Source organism: Triticum urartu, chromosome 2A (genome assembly GCF_056163025.1).
Source record: "Triticum urartu cultivar PI428250 chromosome 2A, HENAU_Tu73, whole genome shotgun sequence".
In the NCBI taxonomy this organism is placed as follows: Eukaryota; Viridiplantae; Streptophyta; class Magnoliopsida; order Poales; family Poaceae; genus Triticum; species Triticum urartu.
The window spans coordinates 24,501,574-24,522,829 of NC_141874.1; the positions used below are offsets into that span (position 1 = coordinate 24,501,574).

At 46.0% G+C, this 21,256-nt stretch overlaps 1 protein-coding gene and 1 pseudogene across 1 annotated transcript; one reads left to right on the forward strand and one right to left on the reverse strand.

The window, feature by feature from the left end:
- Nucleotides 1–875: 875 nt before the first annotated feature.
- Nucleotides 876–5,291, reverse strand: LOC147983090 (disease resistance protein Pik-2-like). The gene is made up of 3 exons (XM_087542830.1): nucleotides 5,130–5,291; nucleotides 4,039–5,035; nucleotides 876–3,208 (listed from the first exon to the last, which is right to left on the reverse strand). Exons 2-3 carry the CDS (start codon nucleotides 4,992–4,994, stop codon nucleotides 1,192–1,194), a joined length of 2,973 nt encoding a protein of 990 aa, XP_087398956.1. The 5' UTR covers nucleotides 4,995–5,035; nucleotides 5,130–5,291; the 3' UTR covers nucleotides 876–1,191.
- LOC147983091 (uncharacterized) lies at nucleotides 4,993–6,246 on the forward strand (annotated as a pseudogene).
- Nucleotides 6,247–21,256: the final 15,010 nt, after the last annotated feature.

Here is a 21,256-nt window from a genome sequence, read left to right on the forward strand (position 1 = left end):
AAGCTCGACCTGCTCCGGACCAACGTCGACCTGTTCCGGACGAACGTCGCCGCGAAGAAAAGGAACACCGACATGGCTTTTCTGATGGGCGGGGAGGACATGCTTCAGAGCAACGACGAGCAGCTCAGGGCGTGGTACATGGCGGAGCGCGGCCTCATCCTGAACCAGATGCAGACGGCAACGCCGACGACGCCAGCTCCCGCGCCCACGGCCGCACGGACGCCAAGCCCGAATGACGCCTCTACATCGCCGCCCAACAGTACCGAAGCCGCGCCGACACAGCCGAGCACCGAAGCAGCTCCGACTCCGCCAACGCCTGGAGCCGACCCCGTCAAGTGATTCGTTGCGCACGTGAACTTGCGGCGTGCGACGCTCTGTTTTTTGTAACGCCAGACTACGTCCGATCGCCGGATTTGTAACGTCTTTTGTGAGCGGGAACGACCTAGTTCAAATTTCCCGCATACTGAGCCCGGCGCTTGGGGGCGTGACTGGGAGCTAGATAGCCCCAGGGGCCGAACTAGCGTCGGCACGCCCCCAGGCCGCTCTATTTAGGCGCCCTTGGGGGGGCGAACGGTTGGAGATGCCCTAAGACTATGGAAAGAGGTTGCTTCCGAGCCGTCCAATCAAAAACACATCGAACGGCCACCAAGGCGGAGGAAGCACGTGGCATTATCAGTCGGCTAATGCCAAGCATTTCCAGTTTTTTTCTCTTATACAAAAGAAAAAAGATGAGGCTGCCATGCTACGCAATGAATATCCAATGACCAGTGGCCAGCACATAGAGTATGGAAGCAGAGTCATGCCAAGCTGTCTGTTCGAACAAATAATTTAACAAAATACAGAAACCACGGACAAATAATTCTCTCATATCTTCGTTAGATTAGAACATGTTGAACAATTTAACGATTCTGGTATAAGATGTCCAGAGATGAGTACACATAAAGACATGTCCATCGTCTTGAATGAAATTTACAACAACATTTGCGTCAAAGAGAACTACAAGATCTCGGTAACTGATTATCAAATTTGGCAGTGCGCACGCACACACACAAACAAGACCGAGAGAACATTTAGCTATTCATACAACGTACCTGGATGAAGCATCATCCTTTCTTCACAGTATCAGCCTTGCTTCTTCGAGAGAGTAAAGCAGCAGTAGCATGAAAATATCTGAGTTGTGTTTTGGATTAGTCATTGATCGAGGATTATCTTGGGTGCCTTGCCATCGCTCCTCCTCTTCACTGCTGTCTCCACCTCGTGCTGCACCTCTTTCGTCATATATTCACCGTCTTTGTCCTTCAACGTCAGGTGCACCACCTTGATTCCCCCAAGGTTTTCCACGCCATAAAGCCCCTCCAGCATGCTGAACCGTAGCTCAAGGCTCTCCAGCTCTGGCATGGCATTCTTCGAAAAGGTCAGTACTGGCAAGAGAGGAGCAAAGAAGCGAAGAAGCTTAAGGCTCTTAAAACCAGCATTTGGGATTGTGATCTCCCCATCAGAGGACAGCTTGTTTTCTGCCAGAATGGTCAGTGTCTCCGAATCCTGCTTTTCTGCCCTGAATGAGAATGTGAGGGAGAACAGTGCATCTAGATTGCTAAGGAGCAGCAGGTTATCTGTCCGGAGAGCTGTTACTGAAAGAGTTAGCTTTGTGAGAGCACTGAGTTGTGTGATCCAGCTGGGGAGCTGAACTATCTTGCCAGATAACTCAAGGGCAACAAGGAACTTTGGTGGTGATGACAGGTCATCCAGTGAATTGATAAACTTGGATGACTCGTCATCAATTATGAGGGTGTTCAGAGAGTAGCCCCCAAGGTACTCGATAGAGGAGCTTAAATCTTTGAAACTTGGATCGTCACTCATGGTGCTGAGCTTGTAGATGGCAAGCTTCCTCAGCTCAGTCAAATGATGAAGATCCGCCAATCCCCCAACAATCTCAATCCCTGACAGTATGCGCAAGGCCTTCATTTTCTTCTTCTTATTCAACTCTTGAGGAAGCTTCAATGCCCTTCTTGTTATTTTATCCCCACCAAGTATGTTCACCAGCCGTTCAAGCTGGCATACGGTTTTAGGCAACTCAACAACACTTGTCTCTCTAATGTCGAGAGTCTCAAGGTTCTCAAGCTTTCCAATCGATTTTGGAAGTTGTTTAGTGTCACTTCTTCGGAGGCTGAGATACTTGAGAAGAAGCATCTTGCATATCTCCTCTGTATGATGCGCTTTGAAACCCATGCAGCCTTCAAGATCCAGGACTTGTACAATTCCAAACTTGAATGAATGGGAAGGCAGTTGGTTCAAACTCCCAAACATGGTCAGTGACCGGACATGTGACAGGTTCATCTTCTCTGTATCATTTGCACGTTTGGAATCGCTTTCTTGGAGGGACAGCCGGCGGACCTTGCTGCTAGGTAGCTGCATAAGCCAGTTACCACCAATCACAGTGATGAAATTCTCCTCACTTGCCTTGGCTACAATGTGTTCAAGGACCATGTCGTGCACTATGCATTTCTTCACCTTCCCATTGCTGCTGTGCTCCACTGGTCGGATGATCTTCCTTCTTATGAGATGATTGAAATATGTCTCTGCAACGTCCTCCACACTCAGGCCCTGCTTCTCAGCAACGAAAGCTTCAGCTATCCATCGCCTTGTCAAACGCTTCCTGCTGATTTTCTGGCCCTTTGGAAATATGCTCAAATACAGGGAGCAAGTCTTGATGTCAGCAGGCATGTCATTGTAGCAATGACTAACAATCCTACCAACTTCCTCCTGGGTAAGGTCTCTCCTACCATCTTTCCCATGATCCTTCCCTGACTCTGGAAATAGAGATTTGCAGACCTTCAACCATTCGGCCGCTGATTTGTTTGGGTTGCAGGCTACGTGACCAGCCATGATAACTATGGCCAACGGCAGCCCCCCGCACATCTTCCAAACTTCCTCTTGAACCTTATCAACCTCGCTACCTTTGGATTCAAAGAAGGCCTCACTACCTTTGGATTCAAAGAATGCCTGCTTAAATAGCCTCTCAGATTCTTCAACACCAAGAGGGGAAACTTTACGAGTATGATCACCTTCTTCCCCTCTGCGTGTTTTAGCAACAGCTTGAAACCGTGTAGTAACTATTATTCTGGTGCGCTTATTACTTGTAGGAAGTGACTTTCTGATCTGGCCCCAAGTTGCTGCAGACCAAACATCATCAACCAAGACCAAGTAACTGCAAGAAAAGAAACCAAAAGTGGGAGCAGAGATTGAGTTTTCAAGAAAACGGAGCAAAGAGAGTGACCAGAAATGACAAACTCCTCTATCTGAACTAAATGGTTGTAGAATTCATGTCTAAAAGACAGTACTACATCCCTATTTTTTTATCAGAATCAAATGATGTGGGCAAAGGAGCAGAATAAAATTGTGAAGAAACATAATTGCATAGGCAGGGATTCCCACCAAGTGATCATCAATTTCATCAGCTAAAACAAGAAGCTATACAGTAATGGTACTGAAGGTATGTTCTTTTCAGTAAAGAGCACTCTTTATTGACTCATATAAAACAAGAAGCTATACAGTAATGGTACTGAAGGTATGTTCTTTTCAGTAAAGTGCACTCTTTATTGACTCATAATGTCCCATCAAGTGGATATAAACACAACGAGTACACACCCGGCCTCTGCACAACTTGGATACACAGAGCCAACAAGCAAAAAGGGGAAAAAGAAAAGGACCCATAGGGGAGCTTTAGGATCCCCTCAGAGGGCCAACTGTCAGTTTCAAACATTTAGGATGAAAAAAATGAGGGCCAAATTCCATGGGCCAAAAAAATTATTTTTCCTAGTGAGCAATGAATGAAATGAAACGCATAACTAGAACTAATCCATGTCTCCAAATGATATATACACTTAATATGTCATGGGTACTAAAAAGACGAATTAAGTACATCATGTTATCATTATCAGATTGTAACTGACATTAGCATAATCAGGAATCAGGATTTCTGCTCATTATTAAGCATTAATCAGAGAAAGCAATAAGGATCCGATGTGTACAAGATACCTGCTGTTGTCAAAGTGTCCCGTGAGCTCTTTCTTGAGCCGGTCCAGCTTCGTCTCACCACGCGTTTCCTCTGAGGCGCCGGCGCTGCAGCACTTGGCCGCCAATGCCGAGGTGCCTCGCTTGAGCCGGCCAAGTACGCCTCCGCCGGCTTGCTGCATTTGGCCCCTGGACTGCGGGATGACTTGATTCTTGATGTTGGTGAGGACAGCGTTGATGTCGGAGCTCTGAGACACGTTGACCATGGCACGGTGGTCGAATTGGTCCCCAAATTTCCGGTACAGGGCGGTCGCAATGGTGGTCTTCCCCACCCCTCCGAACCCGACAACATACAGCACGCCGGAGCTGTTCTTGTCGTTGGTCAGCCACTCCTCCAGCTCTTTCATGTGGTCCTCCACGCCCACCGGATCCTTCATGGCGACGAGCTCAAGGCTCGCCTCCTGGTTGTCGGCGGCGTCGAATCCAGCAGCGGTGCCGTTTCCGGCATGAGAACCCTCAGATCCGCCGGCGGCCTCCGGGTTGTTGACGCCGTACCTCTCCCGCCGCTCGCCGATCTGCTGAGCCCGCATCTTGAGGACGGAGATCTTGGCGGCGACGTCGCGGCGAGGCCACCAGGTGAGGACCTCGTAGACGCTGTTGGCGAAGTAGTAGCAGCACATGTCGGAGCGGAGGCCGTGGAGGCGGTGTGCGGAGTCGTCGATGCAATCCTCGATGTCGTAGGTGATGTCGCGGATCTGCTTCATCCAGTCCTTCATCCGGTGGCCGTGGGTCTGGGCTCGGCCGGCGCCGCCGGCGGTGAGGTCCCGGAGGAAGGACTGCATGCTGGCCAGCTCGTCGTTGATGTACTGGAGGTCGCCGTTGACGCCCCGAATCAGGGTGTACTCCTGGGCGAGGAGGCCGCCCAGCTTGCCCATGACCGACTTCATCGTCGCCTCCGAAGCTCCCACCACCAGCTCCATGGCTGCCGGCCTTGCTCTTCCCCTGCCGATTGAGGAGAGCTCTGCACAGATTTGGGTGGGAAGCAGAAGATGGGTAAGTTGGAATGGATTAGGAGAAGCGGAGGTTTTGAGCGAAGGTTGAATATGTTTGCTCACCAGTCGGATCTTGGAGACTTGAATAACAAGAAGAGTCTGGGGCGGAAGCGGCTAGCCGGCGGCGGGGTAGAAGAGTGCCCTGTGGCCGGCGGATGGGACGATGACGGGAGAGCGAAAGCAGCCCCTCTCTGTCTTTTGGCTGATGGTCAGGAGATTGAAATAAAATAAACTAGTAGAGTGGCCTTGGGTTGCCACGCGCTCTTAAAATAGTTTGCAAGAATTACACGATAACTTTCCTTGTCCCGCCGTAGATCCAGACCCCCTCCATTGATTCCACCCCGCCTAGGCTGTCGCCTGCCGCCGCGCCGTCCCATCGCGTTCGCCTCCGCTCCGGCCGCCTCCGCCCGCCTCTTCTCCGGCTGCCTCCGCCTCCGGTCCATCCTTCGCCCAGCCCCGCTCCGTCCACCTCCTCTCTGGCCCTGCTCCGTCCGCCTCCTCTCCGTTCGTCCGCCGCCCCGCTCCGTCCGCCTCCTCCTCGCGTCGCACGCCACCGCCCACTCCGTCTGCCTCCGCCCCGCACCGCACGTCGCCGCCCCGCTCCCCGCTCGGCCGCCACCCGCTCCCCGATGGTGCCGAAGGGCAAGTCCGGTTTCTTCGGCATGAGGGCGACGCCCTCCGGGAACTTTGGACTGGAGTTCTCCAACGCTGGGCAGCGTTGGTGGCTCGGCATGTATACCACCGCCGATGAGGTCGCGCGTGCCTACGACGTGGCGGTGTGGTGTGCCGGACGGCCGAAGACGGACCTAAACTTCTCAGAGGTTGAGTCCCAGGCGGTTGGCTCGTGCCACAGGGCATCCGGATGGAGGAGATGCCGGCTAAGAAGGCGAAGAAGAGACTGGCGGCTATTGTCGCTCCCGGCGAGAGCGACGAGGCGGCGATGGCTTGGTTTGCGCGAGAGCATCCGCAGTACGTCCAGGCCGAGCTGGAGCACTACTGAAAGCGCGACGTCGAGGCGAAAAAGAAGGGAGTGAAGGAGGACAAGGCCGGCCCCTCGACTGTGATCCCTATCGAGTCGTTGGATGAGGACTGGGGTGGCACCAAGGAGGAGGACGAGAGGTGCGATGACCCGACCAAGGACGAGTTCTGGGAGCAGTTCCGCAGCTCCGACGACGAGTAGTTTCATCTAGTAGTTCAAATAAGTAGTAGTTGAATTTGTGTATGAAACTATGTTGAATTTCATGTTTGAACTATGTTGAATTTCATGTTTGAACTATGTTGAGATGAAGTAGTAGTTGGCCGTTTTAATCTTCGTTTTGGACCATCTGTTGGAGTTGCTTTTTTTTATATCTCCGTTTTGGACCATCTGTTGGAGTTGTAAAAAGCATTTTTTTAGTGCTCCAAATTTGCACCATTAACAATTTGGACCACCAAAATTTAGACCATCTATTGGAAATGCTCTTAGCCAGAGATAAGAACCATCGGATCTCATCGCAACAACCGAACTTGTTATAGTCGCGTTTTATTCTATCTAGTTAAATGCCCGTGCGTTGCTAGGGGCAAAACAATGTAACTAATGGATAAAGTCAATATAACATTTGGGAGTGGCAATTATGATATACCGCAAGGGTGGTCTATACCTCGATGACTTGCCATCACTAAACTTTCTCCGGGGAATAGGAAACTTGTCCAGGGAGTAGGGAGCCCATGCCGTGAAATGCAATTTGGCGTCGAACGTCCAACATTTTTTTAATGGCACATTCATACCCAAGTCTCTATTTCTCGGAGCTTTTTCGCTTCAAGATTCATCCACTTGGATGAAAAAGACTTTTGGGTAAATTCCTATGGGGCACGTGTATTATTTTGGTACCTGATTGTGTACAAATGAGTTGTGGATTCAAGTTTTCGTTTGAAATTTTTTGAACGTGCGTGCAGCTTGGTTTGGTTCGTCTAGGGTGTGTTTGGTTGCTGGAACGACGTGGAACGTCACGGGTCCGACCCATTCCCGAGCATTGTTCTCGTGTTCAGTAGGGAGATGGAACGGTCACCGCCTCGTTCCTAGGAACCGAATATTCGGCCCAGATGCGGAACCAGGTGATACCTCCAAAACGAGCGGACGACGCGGAACCGGCTCTCTTCTCGCACCCCCAGCCCTATCGCCTGTCCTCACTGCGCCGCCTCCTCCTCGTCTCTCTCTCTCCCTCGATCTGCGCCGCCCCGCCCCGCCTTCCCCTGATTCTTCCCCTTGCCGCGGCTGACTCCTCCCCTCTCGATCTGTAGCACACGAGGGAAGCAGGCCGTCCTTTCTCTCGATCTGGAGCTGCGTGGCGGTAGTTTTGCAGAAGGGTTGCAGCAGGGCGGCGGTGTAGGCGTGATTCCGGCGAGCTAACAACGGCGGTAGAGGCTCCTCTCCTCAAGGTGCGACATCTCTTCCTTACCCCTTGTATGTGCTCTGTGCTGTTCAAAGTAGTGCAGCCGCTGTTACACTTTGCAGTCATGGAGATTGCCCAGCCGAGAGAGATGCAGAGATGGACTCATGGTTGTCTTTTGATTCATTTTGTTTCTCTATACTGTTCAAACGAAGGGGATCTTTTCCTAATTTCTACTGAAATACATGCTGTCCAGTTTATCTTTGCAATATACGTTGATGTGTTAAATCCCTACTTCCCTAGTACAAGTCATTGGTAGCCATATTCTTGATAGTGTTTACTCCTCTCTACGTCTTCAGATTTTGTTGCTGCAACCTCTACAATCTACCTCATACATTGGTCAAGCGTGCTGCTGCTGCTGCTCCAAGGCAGGATGCCACACTCAAGCCAAATGCACAAATTATCCCAAAGAAGGCAGCATACATTTGTTCAGATCAAATTGTGTTTTGTGTAATATCATATATGTATCATGCTTGTCAATATAGTGTTATGTTGTTTTTTAAAGTACAATAGAAATGCTGCCGAAATTTTGAATTTTTGTTATTCCATTTTTCATCCATGCTTCCAAACCAAACACATGAATGTGACCATTCCATTCTACTTTTTTGCTCATACCAAACACAGAAATGGAACTGACCCGTTCCTTTGGAATGGAACCATTCCATTCCATGACTTCTTCAACCAAACACACCCTTAGTATTTTCTCTGGTGTCGTTCTTCGCATTTGTGATTGGTCGCTGTCTCTGGCCCTTCTTCGCTGTTGTGATAGGTCGCTGTCGGTCTCTGGTGCTGTTGGCCGAAGTCGCTGTCGGTCTCTGGTGCTGTTGGCAGAAGTCGCTTTCTTGTTTCCTATTCGTCATCGGGTTCTGTATTGGTTCCGGTCGCTGTCGTTGCCTGTGTGCCGCTGTTAGTTCGGTCGTTGTGTTCTTCTGATAGGTGCGTTGGTTCTGGTGTCTCGATTCTCTCCCATGCCCGGTCTTCTCTAGAAAGCACAACACCACCGCCCTATAAGCCTATATAAGAAGAGGCTCTCCTCCTTCCCAGCGGACAAGGTAGTGTACGCCGGCCACGGCAAGTATATACATACTTTGAGCGGCCCGGTGCCGTGGCTCCACTAACCTCGAAGCTATGCTGGAGATCATGTTGCCATCGCCAGCCGGAGGACGCCTCCTGCGCCAGTACCGTCCTGAGAGTTGCCCCAGGCACCGCCGCCGGCGCCTCGCGGTCGCTGTCCATGAAGCATGAACCGCATGGTACGGTGCTCCTGCCCGCGCGTCAACTGGTCTTGCTCAGGCAGGACCACGAATACCACGACGCCGATGAGCACACGTACCGCGCGCTTGCCGGCGAAGATGATGTTGGGGAATCTCGCGAGCCGCCCGCCGGGGGAGGCCAGCTTACGGAAGTCCCTGAGCTTGGCGCGGATGGAGGCTTCCGCTAGCTTCTTGGTCTTCTTCTAACTCCTAAGGCGCGGGCACGGGCGGCCCTCCGTGAACGCCTGCACGGTGGTGCGGATGGGGCGGAGGCGGCTGTGGTTGAACGGCAACCCGCCGTAGCTGGAGTACTCGGACGAGCTGGACGTAGTGGCCTGCGGCCCGGATCCGTGGACGCCGGCGCACGCGTCCGGTAGCTCCTGGCGAGAGACGGCCTGTAGATGTAGTTGTACTGTAGTGCAGGGCCTCCTATTGCTGCGGTGGCGGCCCACAGCATGCCTAGGAGATGCTCCTCGCCAGCAGCCAGATCGCCGATGGAGCAGTGTCCTGATCTCTTCGGTGATTCCCCGAGGCGGTGGCGGCGACCACTACAGCGGATGGGAGACAGGGGCTTCGGGCTAGACAATGTATGTGTACATCGCCGATGCCAGTCTTCATGCGCTGTCGGGCCGGCAACTCTGTATTTGTGATCGGTGGTGCTCAGCGCGTGCGGGGGCGGACTGCTCCGGCCAGTCGGGACTGCTGTTTCGCCGGCGCATGTCGCTGCACCTTGTGCCCTGCGTTACACCTTTGCAGTTGTCGCCAGCAGGTAGTTTCAGTTTCTGGTTTCCTCACAGTTTTGGCGAACGGAGAGGTCTGGCTGCTTGGCCTTGTTGATCACTTCTTCTTACGACAGATATTCAGCGTGCTAGCTTCAAAAAAAAAAAAGATCTTCAGCGTGCTGATGCTAGATGAATTGTGGAAGTGTAGCGGTTATCTTCTAAGCTCTGTGTAATTTGTTGGTTTATCCATTTTTCTTTTTCCTGGTATATAATAATTTTTGATACCGAACTTCCATCTCTCAGGCTTGGGACTCATTTATATTCAATGTTGAATGTCCGTCGACTGTGATGATTTATGATTTTTACAGATGGTTCCATCTAGCTTTACATAGAGGTCTGAGGTACTGTCATAACCTTGTCGTACGTATTGTTATTTGCTTGCATGGTCAGTTGGGAGTACGGCGTTCTCTCCAGAAAATAATTTTATTCTTATCGTGCACAACCCCTTTTCTAACCTTTTCTCTCCAAATAGAAGCATAGTCGTCTATAAACTATAATTAAAAATATAAAGATTTTTTTAGGAAAAAATATCTTGAATAAAATATTTTCCCTTACAATATTTAAAATTCTCAAAAATGTTCACGCGTGGTTGTTTACACCATACATGCGATTGTTTGGTCCGGAATCAGTAGCCGCATGCAGCTTTTTTTTAGAGGGGGGCTATCATCGGGCTGATGTGGCTGTGTGCATGGGATTGGCAGGCGATGTGACTACGTGTGCATGGATTTTACATGAAATGGCCACCTGTTGCCTGCATGGTTGCTTGCTTGGACATCTTTCTCTTGATTCCTAATTCTTATTCCCCGTGTGTTTCGTGTAGGTGTACGATTAGGAGGTGTGATCGTCCAGGTTCTGTGAGAATGGTAATGGGGTATTCAGCTACCCATTGGCAACAACCTCACTTATGTACCTTGAGCACATCTTGCACAAGCTCAGCACAAACGCCATGACCTGCCTACGGTCTCCTTTCCACAAGTGCAATGTGTTAGCTTTAGTGCTACCAAAGAGACTACATGACTTCATGCAGCTCGAGTGTATTGCTGCTCATCATGCACAAGCTAAGCTACATATGTTATTGTTTCCTCGAGACCCTTTGTTGTTTCATGTAAATGAAACAACTCTTATCAATGTTTGTAAGTCAGATAATAAAGAACTTACAAAAAGTTTTAGTTGTTGTTTTGTAAAATAATAGCACTGTATACTGTTTACTGCATAGAGTGAGCTGTATATGGTTTCAATAAATAGTTTTCCTTAAAGATATGTCAATGTTAACCGTTCTGTGTGTATCCATGCATTTGCATCACTAGTAGAAAACAGGGCTATGGTCCAGGCCGGCTTAGCCCATTAGTCCCGGTTCAGTCTAGAACCGGGACTAATGTGAGCATTGGTCCCGGTTCGTGTGGCTAAGGCATTAGTCCCGGTTCATTTAGACCTTTTGGTCCCGGTTGGTGGGATGAACCGGGACCAATGGGTCTTGCTCCTGGCCCACAACCATTGGTCCCGGTTCGTGCCACAAACCGGGACTAAAGATTAGACCTTTAGTCCCGGTTTGTGGCACGAACCGGGACTAATGGGGATGAGACCTTTAGTCCCGGTTCGTGCCACGAACTGGTACTAAAGGTCCCATTTTCAAACTCTACCCCCCCCCTGACCGCCTTTTCAGTTTTAAAAAAATAAAAAAAATGATGGAAATGTCAAAAAATAAAAGAAAATAAGTTTCACATGTGATATGTGGTCTAGTTGTTGGGAAAATTTACAAATATGAATTTCGACTTTATTTACAAAATCTCTCTGGAATTTGTAAAATGGGCATAACTTTTGCATACGAACTCGGATGAAAAAGTTTTTTATATGAAAAATCATCTACTCGAAAAGTTACATCCGATGGAGACCGCCTACGGCCTGTTTGCAAATTTCTAGAATCCTCAAGTTCCAAAAGGAAAAAAAGTTATGCTCAAATTTCAGTTTTTTTAAATACTTATTCAAGAAGTATTAGTGTTACTAAATAATTATTCAAGAATATTAGTGTTATTAAATAATTATTTCACCTTTTTTGAATTTTGGTCAAATCTGGTCAAACTGTGGTCAAACAATGGTCAAACTACTTATTCAAAAATATTAGTGTTACTAAAAAATTATTGTTTTTTAGAACAATAGTTTTAAACTCAAACAGTGAAATATGTGACTTCATGCTCAAGCTAAATTCCTGAGGGTTAATAGGATTGACATCTTACTATTGTCAGGAAAACAACAAGTGCAGACTTGGAAACGAGGGAGAATAGAATCCGGAAGTTAAGCGTGCTCAGGCTGGAGTAGTGAGAGGATGGGTGACCGTTCGGGAAGTGAGATGATTTGGAATGATGAGGGGTGATTAGAGATTAAATTGAGCAGTGATGAGGGGTGATTAGAGATTAGAGGTTAAAATAATTCAGAAATTTGAAAATAAAAAAATTCAAAAAAAATTTCAAAAAAAAATCAGGAAATTTCCTTTAGTACCGGTTGGTGTTACCAACCGGGACTAAAGGTGGACCGGCCACGTGGAGGGCCTTTAGTCCCGGTTCTGGATTGAACCGGGACTAAAGGGGGGAGGTATTAGTACCGACACTTTAGTCCCGGTTCCGGAACCGGGACTAAAGGCCCTTACGAACCGGGACTATAGGCCCTTTTTCTACCAGTGCATGGCCATAATAAATTTAGTTATTTGTCATCTTTGGCCTTTTTATGTATTGTTCTGGATCTCTTTAATTAACAGTGGATGATTATTCATTAATCTACTGCTTAGACTGTAGTCGACATATACAGTCGTGATTAATCAACAAGCCTCATCTCTAGGCAAGAAGTTAATTTCTTTCAACTTAAACTGTATATAAATTATAAGTTTATAATTACATTAGTCAATTGGAGAAGGCAAAACGGCAAGTTGTGTTGATTTAAATAAAAAATTTCCGAGGAAAACTTGTTTCATAAATCATTGATAAGTAATATTTATGCATTATATTTGGGGGATTCAATGTGTGAACAGTTAACCACTAAAAAAATCAATCAAAAGGATGCGAACAAACAAAGCTGTCTGTCAAATATTGGAAGAAGAGAGTAAAAATTCGATATTTTCATTGTAGGCACTTTTAATGAGTAGCATAAAAGATGGTCATGGCATTATCCGGTGATTATCTTTGGTTGGTATTCTTTGAGTATTTGGATGCAACTAAGAGTGTAACCTTTTGCAACAACTAAGCTTTCACATGTTTATGTAAATTTCAATTTCAGCGACATTTAGGGCATGCTTATTTTCATACAAAAACTAGCACATAGTTAGTTCATGATCATGGAGGAAATGTACAGTGGAAAAACCTCTACAAGAATGAATAGCAGAAATTTGTTGATGTGGGTAAAGCAAAATTTTCTTGTGCTATGATGATCTTATCGGCCTCCTCTCATATTCATGTGAAATATAACATGCATTTGGTCGACTAACCATCTCTCTCACCACAACCAGTTACTTCGGGATCCAGCACAAACACTCTCCCGGTACAAATGAAACATCGACTACTATATATTTCTTCTCAAAGACAGATATAAAGTATAAATAATTGTAACATGTTCGATCTATAGCATAGTGGTTCTTAGTATGAGAGTAGCAACATATACTTCCTACTCTGGAAAATACATCAATTTATGTAATGAATAAATCTATGTTGTCCAATTCGGTTCTGCGTTGCTTGCCAGATTATAACCCCCATGTTGCACACATACAACCTTTGTCTTAAATCCAAATTAGTAAAATAAGAAAGTAACCTAGTTATTATCATCCAGCACATTTTCGTCATGATGCATCAATGGGGCGCGGCGTGCCGCCGCGCAGGCATGGCTAGTATTCTATCAAGGCCCAGTTAAATCACCTGCCAACAAATGGTAGCATGGCAACTGTGGCCCTCCCCTGCACCCTTTGCTGCTAGTAAATGGGCTACCTGATTGCACACCCTCAGGAAAATTCAACTCGGTACTGGACAAAGGACAAAAAGAGCATGTATTTGATCTCTGAAAAATAGCTGACCGAGGCTTCAACTGTCATAGGCATTGAATGACACAACCCTGATTAGGTTATTGCAATCAGTTGCAAGAATGATCCTTCCAACCCCCCTCAGCTCGGCCAAAAACAATGCCCTTTTCACCATGATTACTTCAGCACGCATAGCTTGACTTGCTTGGCTCAGATATCTAGCCGCGACAAAGACCATGCCAACTTCATGATCACGAGCTGCTTCACAATTAATCGTCACGTAATCCTCTAGAGGGGCTAAGTGCTTAGGGCGGTAGTTTTCTTTGTATCAGTAGCATGCTGCCTCACAAGAAATTAAAAACCAGCCCTCATTTTTTGTCAGAACCACGTCTAACATTGAAATAAAACAAGCAGTACTGATGTAAAACAACACCAACAGTAGCTCTTCACCGTGTCAGGCAATCCCATGAGCCCAAGAATAGTATATCAAATCTAGAAGAAATAAAAATCATTTCATAATTAAGTAAACAATTCGAATGAAAACAAGTAAATTTTACAATTGCAGATCCTCTCAAACTCCTCGCTTTTGTTCACAAAAGAAATTCAGAATATACAGCAACAATCCAAGAATTGGATCGTCCAACATCATTGGCTAAGTTGCCAGCTTGCTGCTGAGATATTGACTCTCAGAATGACAGAATAAGCAGCATAATCTTTCAACTAAAGAAGGCCAAAGCTGAAACCAATGTCTCTCTGAAAATCGACTTTTAGTTCTACGAAAAAACACAATAAAAAAGAAGAAATGATACAAATTATATTTAGGTTTACATGAACTGTAATATATTATTTGATTACATAAATCACAACTTATATTATCTGATTGTATTTGATCAATTATATAGGAGTCACCCTAGTATCCACTAATTTTGTTGTCTTTACTTCCAGTTTTAAAGATAAATATTATATGGGACAAAAAATAACCTATTTCTTCTCAAAATCTGTTAAATGCATCAGTTGTAAGTGTGAAAACCCCATATAATTAATGAGTAATAAAACACCTGCATTCCTGTGAATAAAACAAAATTAATTTACTACAGCCTATGGATTGGCCTACTGTATTTTACTGGACAATCACATATCCTATATTATTATTTTTGCGGGGAGTGTGTAAAACAATTAGCTGAACATGGATCACCGGTCTTAATTCAGTAGGGTGTGCCTGAGTTTCTTCTCACGTTCATATGCAGGACATAGGAGTACATGCTGCATTCTTGCTACATTTCACAAAACAGAAGCATGTGAAAGCTAGCTACAAACATACTCTTGTTAGGACTTATTTTTTAGACAATGGTGCAGAGCAGGCGTACCTGCAGTAAAAAATGAACTCCTAATGCCTAGCAGAGCAGCGTAACAGCCACAAAGAAAATCCTTCTAATGCCTACGATCAAAATAAATCGAAGAATAAGAACATCGTTATCATGCCCAATTAATTTGCATCTTTGCAAATCATTTGTCTACTTTTTCCCAAGGAGATCCAGAATCCAGGGAATCAAGGAGCATATATGGGATGCAATACTTTCTCCTCAATGCCGAATGCCATCGACGTTGGCTAGAGGAGGAGAGGATGATGGCGCGCTGAAGAAGCCATTTTGAATGGCCCAGCATCCTGTTGGAAATATGCCCTAGAGGCAATAATAAATTGGTTATTATTATATTTCCTTGTTCATGATAATCGTTTATTATCCATGCTAGAATTGTATTGATAGGAAACTCAGATACATGTGTGGATACATAGACAACACCATGTCCCTAGTAAGCCTCTAGTTGACTAGCTCGTTGATCAATAGATGGTTACGGTTTCCTGACCATGGACATTGGATGTCGTTGATAACGGGATCACATCATTAGGAGAATGATGTGATGGATCACATCATTAGGAGAATGATGTGATGGACAAGACCCAATCCTAAGCATAGCACAAGATCGTGTAGTTCGTATGCTAAAGCTTTTCTAATGTCAAGTATCATTTCCTTAGACCATGAGATTGTGCAACTCCCGGATACCGTAGGAATGCTTTGGGTGTGCCAAACGTCACAACGTAACTGGGTGGCTATAAAGGTACACTACAGGTATCTCCGAAAGTGTCTGTTGGGTTGGCACGAATCGAGACTGGGATTTGTCACTCCATGTGACGGAGAGGTATCTCTGGGCCCACTCGGTAGGACATCATCATAATGTGCACAATGTGATCAAGGAGTTGATCACGGGATGATGTGTTATGGAACGAGTAAAAGAGACTTGCCAGTAACGAGATTGAACAAGGTATCGGGATACCGATGATCGAATCTCGGGCAAGTATCGTACCGCTAGACAAAGGGAATTGTATACGGGATTGATTAAGTCCTTGACATCGTGGTTCATCCGATGAGATCATCGTGGAACATATGGGAGCCAACATGGGTATCCAGATCCCGCTGTTGGTTATTGACCGGAGAACGTCTCGGTCATGTCTGCATGTCTCCCGAACCCGTAGGGTCTACACACTTAAGGTTCGATGACGCTAGGGTTATAAAGGAAGTTTGTATGTGGTTACCGAATGTTGTTCGGAGTCCCGGATGAGATCCCGGACGTCACGAGGAGTTCCGAAATGGTCCGGAGGTAAAGATTTATATATGGGAAGTCCTGTTTTGGTCACTGGAAAGGTTTCGGGGTTTATCGGTAATGTATCGGGACCACCGGGAGGGTCCCGGGGTCCACCAAGTGGGGCCACCAACCCCAGAGGCTTGCGTGGGCTAAGTGTGGGAGGGGACCAGTCCCAGGTGGGCTGGTGCCCCCCCCACAAGGGCCCAAGGCGCCTAAGAGGTGGAAAGGGGGCAAACTCTAAAGGGGTATGGGCCTTAGGGCCCATCCTGGTGCGCCTCCCTCTCCCCTCCCCTCTTGGCCACCTCCCCTTTCCCATCTAGGGCTGACGCCCCCCTAGGGGTGGGAACCCTAGAGGGGCGCACCCTCCTCCCTCTCCCCTATATATAGTGAGGCCTAGGGGCTGCCCATTACACGCGATCTGATCTCTCTCGTTGGTGCAGCCCTCCCTCTCTTTCTCCTCATATCTCGCAGTGCTTGGCGAAGCCCTGCTGGAGTACCACGCTCCTCCATCACCACCACGCCGTTGTGCTGCTGCTGGATGAAGTCTTCCTCAACCTCTCCCTCTCTCCTTGCTGGATCAAGGCATGGGAGACGTCACCGGGCTGTACGTGTGTTGAACGCGGAGGTGCCGTCCGTTCGGCGCTAGGATCATCGGTGATTTGGATCACGACGAGTACGACTCCATCAACCCCGTTCTCTTGAACTCTTCCGTGCGCGATCTACAAGGGTATGTAGATCCACTCCTTCCTCGTTGCTAGATAACTCCATAGATAGATCTTGGTGACACGTAGGAAAATTTTGAATTTATGCTACGTTCCCCAACAGTGGCATCATGAGCTAGGTCTATGCGTAGTTTCTATGCACGAGTAGAACACAAAGTAGTTGTGGGCGTTGATTTTGTTCAATATGCTTACCGTTACTAGTCCAATCTTGATTCGGTGGCATTGTGGGACGAAGCGGCCCGGACCGACCTTACACGTACTCTTACGTGAGACTGGTTCCACCGACTGACCTGCACTAGTTGCATAAAGGTGGCTAGCGGGTGTCTGTCTCTCCCACTTTAGTCGGATCGGATTCGATGAAAAGGGTCCTTATGAAGGGTAAATAGCAATTGGCATATCACGTTGTGGTTTTTGCGTAGGTAAGAAACGTTCTTGCTAGAAACCCATAGCAGCCACGTAAAACATGCAAACAACAATTAGAGGACGTCTAACTTGTTTTTGCAGGATATGCTATGTGATGTGATATGGCCAAAGGATGTGATGAATGATATATGTGATGTATGAGATTGATCATGTTCTTGTAATAGGAATCACGACTTGCATGTCGATGAGTATGACAACCGGCAGGAGCCATAGGATTGTCTTAATTTATTTATGACCTGCGTGTCAACATAAACGTCATGTAATTACTTTACTTTATTGCTAACCGTTAGCTGTAGTAGTAGAAGTAATAGTTGGCGAGACAACTTCATGAAGACACGATGATGGAGATCATGGTGTCATGTTGGTGACAAGATGATCATGGAGCCCCAAGATGGAGATCAAAGGAGCTATATGATATTGGCCATATCATGTCACTATTTGATTGCATGTGATGTTTATCATGTTTTTGCATCTTGTTTACTTAGAACGACGGTAGTAAATAAGATGATCCCTCATTAAAATTTCAAGAAAGTGTTCCCCCTAACTGTGCACCGTTGCGACAGTTCGTTGTTTCAAAGCACCACGTGATGATCGGGTGTGATAGATTCTAACGTTCACATACAACGGGTGTAAGACAGATTTACACATGCAAAACACTTAGGTTGACTTGACGAGCCTAGCATGTGTACAGACATGGCCTCGGAACACAGAAGACCGAAAGGTCGAGCATGAGTCGTATGGTAGATACGATCAGCATGAAGATGTTCACCGATGTTGACTAGTCCGTCTCACGTGATGATCGGACACGGCCTAGTTGACTCGGATCATGTAATCACTTAGATGACTAGAGGGATGTCTATCTGAGTGGGAGTTCATAAGATGAACTTGTTTATCCTGAACATAGTCAAAAAGGATTTTGCAAATTATGTCGTAGCTCGCGCTTTAGTTCTACTATTTAGATATGTTCCTAGAGAAAAATTAGTTGAAAGTTGATAGTAGCAATTATGCGGACTAGGTCCGTAAACTGAGGATTGTCCTCATTGCTTCTTAGAAGGCTTATGTCCTTAATGCACCGCTCAGTGTGCTGAACCTCGAACGTTGTCTGTGGATGTTGCGAACATCTGACATACACGTTTTGATAACTACATGATAGTTCAGTTAAACGGTTTAGAGTTGAGGCACCGAAGACGGTTTTAAAACGTCGCAAAACATATGAGATGTTTCAAGGGCTGAAATTGGGATTTCAGGCTCGTGCCCACATCAAGAGGTATAAGACCTCCGACGATTTTTCTTAGCCTGCAAACTAAGGGAGAAAAGCTCAATTGTTGAACTTGTGCTCAGATTGTCTGAGTACAACAATTGCTTGAATCGAGTGGGAGTTGATCTTCCAGATGAAATAGTGATGGTTCTCCGAAGTCATTACCACCAAGCTGCTTGAGCTTCATGATGAACTATAATATATCAGGGACATATATGATGATCCTTGAGATATTCGCGATGTTTGACACCACAAAAGTAGAGATCAAGAAGGAGCATCAATTGTTGATGGTTGGTGAAACCACTAGTTTCAAGAAGGGCAAGGGCAAAAAGGGATGCTTCATGAAACGGCAAATCAGCTGCTGCTCTAGTGAAGAAACCCAAGGTTGAACCCAAACCCGAGACTAAGTGCTTCTGTAATAAGGGGAACAGCCACTGGAGCAGAATTACCCTAGATACTTGGTAGATGAGAAGGCTGGCAAGGTCGATAGAAGTATATTGGATATACATTGTGTTGATGTGTACTTTACTAGTACTCCTAGTAGCACCAGGGTATTAGATACCGGTTCGGTTGCTAAGTGTTAGTAACTCGAAATAAAAGCTACGGAATAAACGGAGACTAGCTAAAGGTGAGCTGACGATATGTGTTGGAAGTGTTTCCAATGTTGATATGATCAAGCATCGCACGCTCCCTCTACCATCGAGATTGGTGTTTGCGTTGAGCATAGACATGATTGGATTATGTCTATCGCAATACGGTTATTCATTTAAAGAGAATAATGGTTACTCTGTTTATTTGAATAATACCTTCAATGGTCTTGCACCTAAAATGAATGGTTCATTGAAATCTCGATCGTAGTGATACACATGTTCATGCCAAAAGATAGTAATGATAGTACCACCTACTTGTGGCACTGCCACGTAAGTCATATCGGTATAAAACGCATGAAGAAGCTCCATGTTGATGGATCTTTGGGCTCACCCGTTTTTGAAAAGTTTGAGGCATGCGAACCATGTCTATTGGTGTATATGCATGAAGAAACTCCATGCAAATGGACCGTTTGGACGCACTTGATTTTGAATCACTTGAGACATGCAAATAATACCACATGGGCAAGATGACTGAAAGCCTCGTTTTCAGTAAAATGGAACTAGAAAGCAACTTGTTGGAAGTAATACATTTTGATGTGTGCAGTCCAATGAGTGCTGAGGCATGTAGTGGATATCGTTATGTTCTTACTTCACAGATGATTTGAGTAGATGTTGAGTATATTTACTTGATGAATCACGAGTCTGAATTATTGAAAGGTTCAAGTAATTTCAGGGTGAAGTTGAAAGATCGTCGTGACAAGAGGATAAAAGATCTATGATATGATCATAGAGATGAATATCTGAATTACGAGTTTGGCACAAGAATTAAGAATTTGTGGAAATTGTTTCACAACTAATACAGCCTGGAACACCATAGTGTGATGGTGTGTCTGAACATCATAACTGCACCCTATTGGATATGATGCATACCATGATGTCTCTTATCGAATTACCACGATAGTTTATGGGTTAGGCATTAGAGACAACCACATTCACTTTAAATAGGGCACCACGTAATTCCGATGAGATGACACCGTATGAACTATGGATTAGAGAAACCCAAGCTGTCATTTCTTAAAAGTTTGGGGCTGCGACGCTTATGTGGAAAAGTTTCAGGCTGATAAGCTCGAACCCAAAGCGGATAAATGCATCTTCATAGGACACCCAAAACAGTTGGGTATACCTCCTGTCTCAGATTCGAAAGCAATAAGGGATTGTTTCTAGAACCGGGTTCTTTCTCGAGGAAAAGTTTCTCTCGAAAGAATTGAGTGGGAGGATGGTGGGGACTTGATGAGGTTATTGAACCGTCTCTTCAACTAGTGTGTGGCAGAGCACAGGGAGTTGTTCCTGTGGCACCTACACCAATTGAAGTGGAAGCTTATGATAGTGATCATGAAACTTCAGATCAAGTCACTACCAAACCTCGTGGGATGACAAGGATGCATACTACTTTAGAGTGGTATGTAATCCTGTCTTGGAAGTCATGTTGCTAGACAACAATGAACCTACGAGCTATGGAGAAGCGATGGTGGGCCCGGATTCCGATAAATGGCTCGAGGCCATAAAATCCGAGAGAGGATCCATATATGAAAACAAAGTGTAGACTTTGGCAGAACGGCTCGATGGTCTTAAGGCTATTGAGTGCAGATGGATTTTAAAAGGAAGACGGACAATGATGGTAAATGTCACCATTAAGAAAGCTCGACTTGTCGTTAAGATGTTTTCCGACAAGTTCAAAGAGTTGACTACGATGAGACTTTCTCACTCGTAGCGATGCTAAGAGTCTGTTGGAATTATATTAGCGATTACTGCATTATTTATGAAATCTTGCAGATAGGATGTCAAAACATTGTTTCCTCGACGATTTTCTTGAGGAAAGGTTGTATGTGATACAACCGGAAGGTTTTGTCAATCCTGAAAGATGCTAATAAGTATGCAAAGCTCCAGCAATCCTTCTGAGGACTGGAGTAAGCATCTCGGAGTTGGAATGTATGCTTTGATGATGATCAAAGATTTTGGGTTTATACAAAGTTTATGAGAAACTTGTATTTCCAAAGAAGTGAGTGGGAGCACTATAGAATTTCTGATAA

What these genes read in the sequence shown, in the direction of transcription:
- LOC147983090 (XM_087542830.1), bottom strand. Translation starts at nt 4,994, where the DNA reads ATGGAGCTGGTGGTGGGAGCTTCGGAGGCGACGATGAAGTCGGTCATG. An exon ending in GGACACTTTGACAACAGCAG is followed by an intron (nt 3,209 to 4,038) that starts GTATCTTGTACA and finishes CTTTTCTTGCAG; the next exon opens with TTACTTGGTCTTGGTTGATG.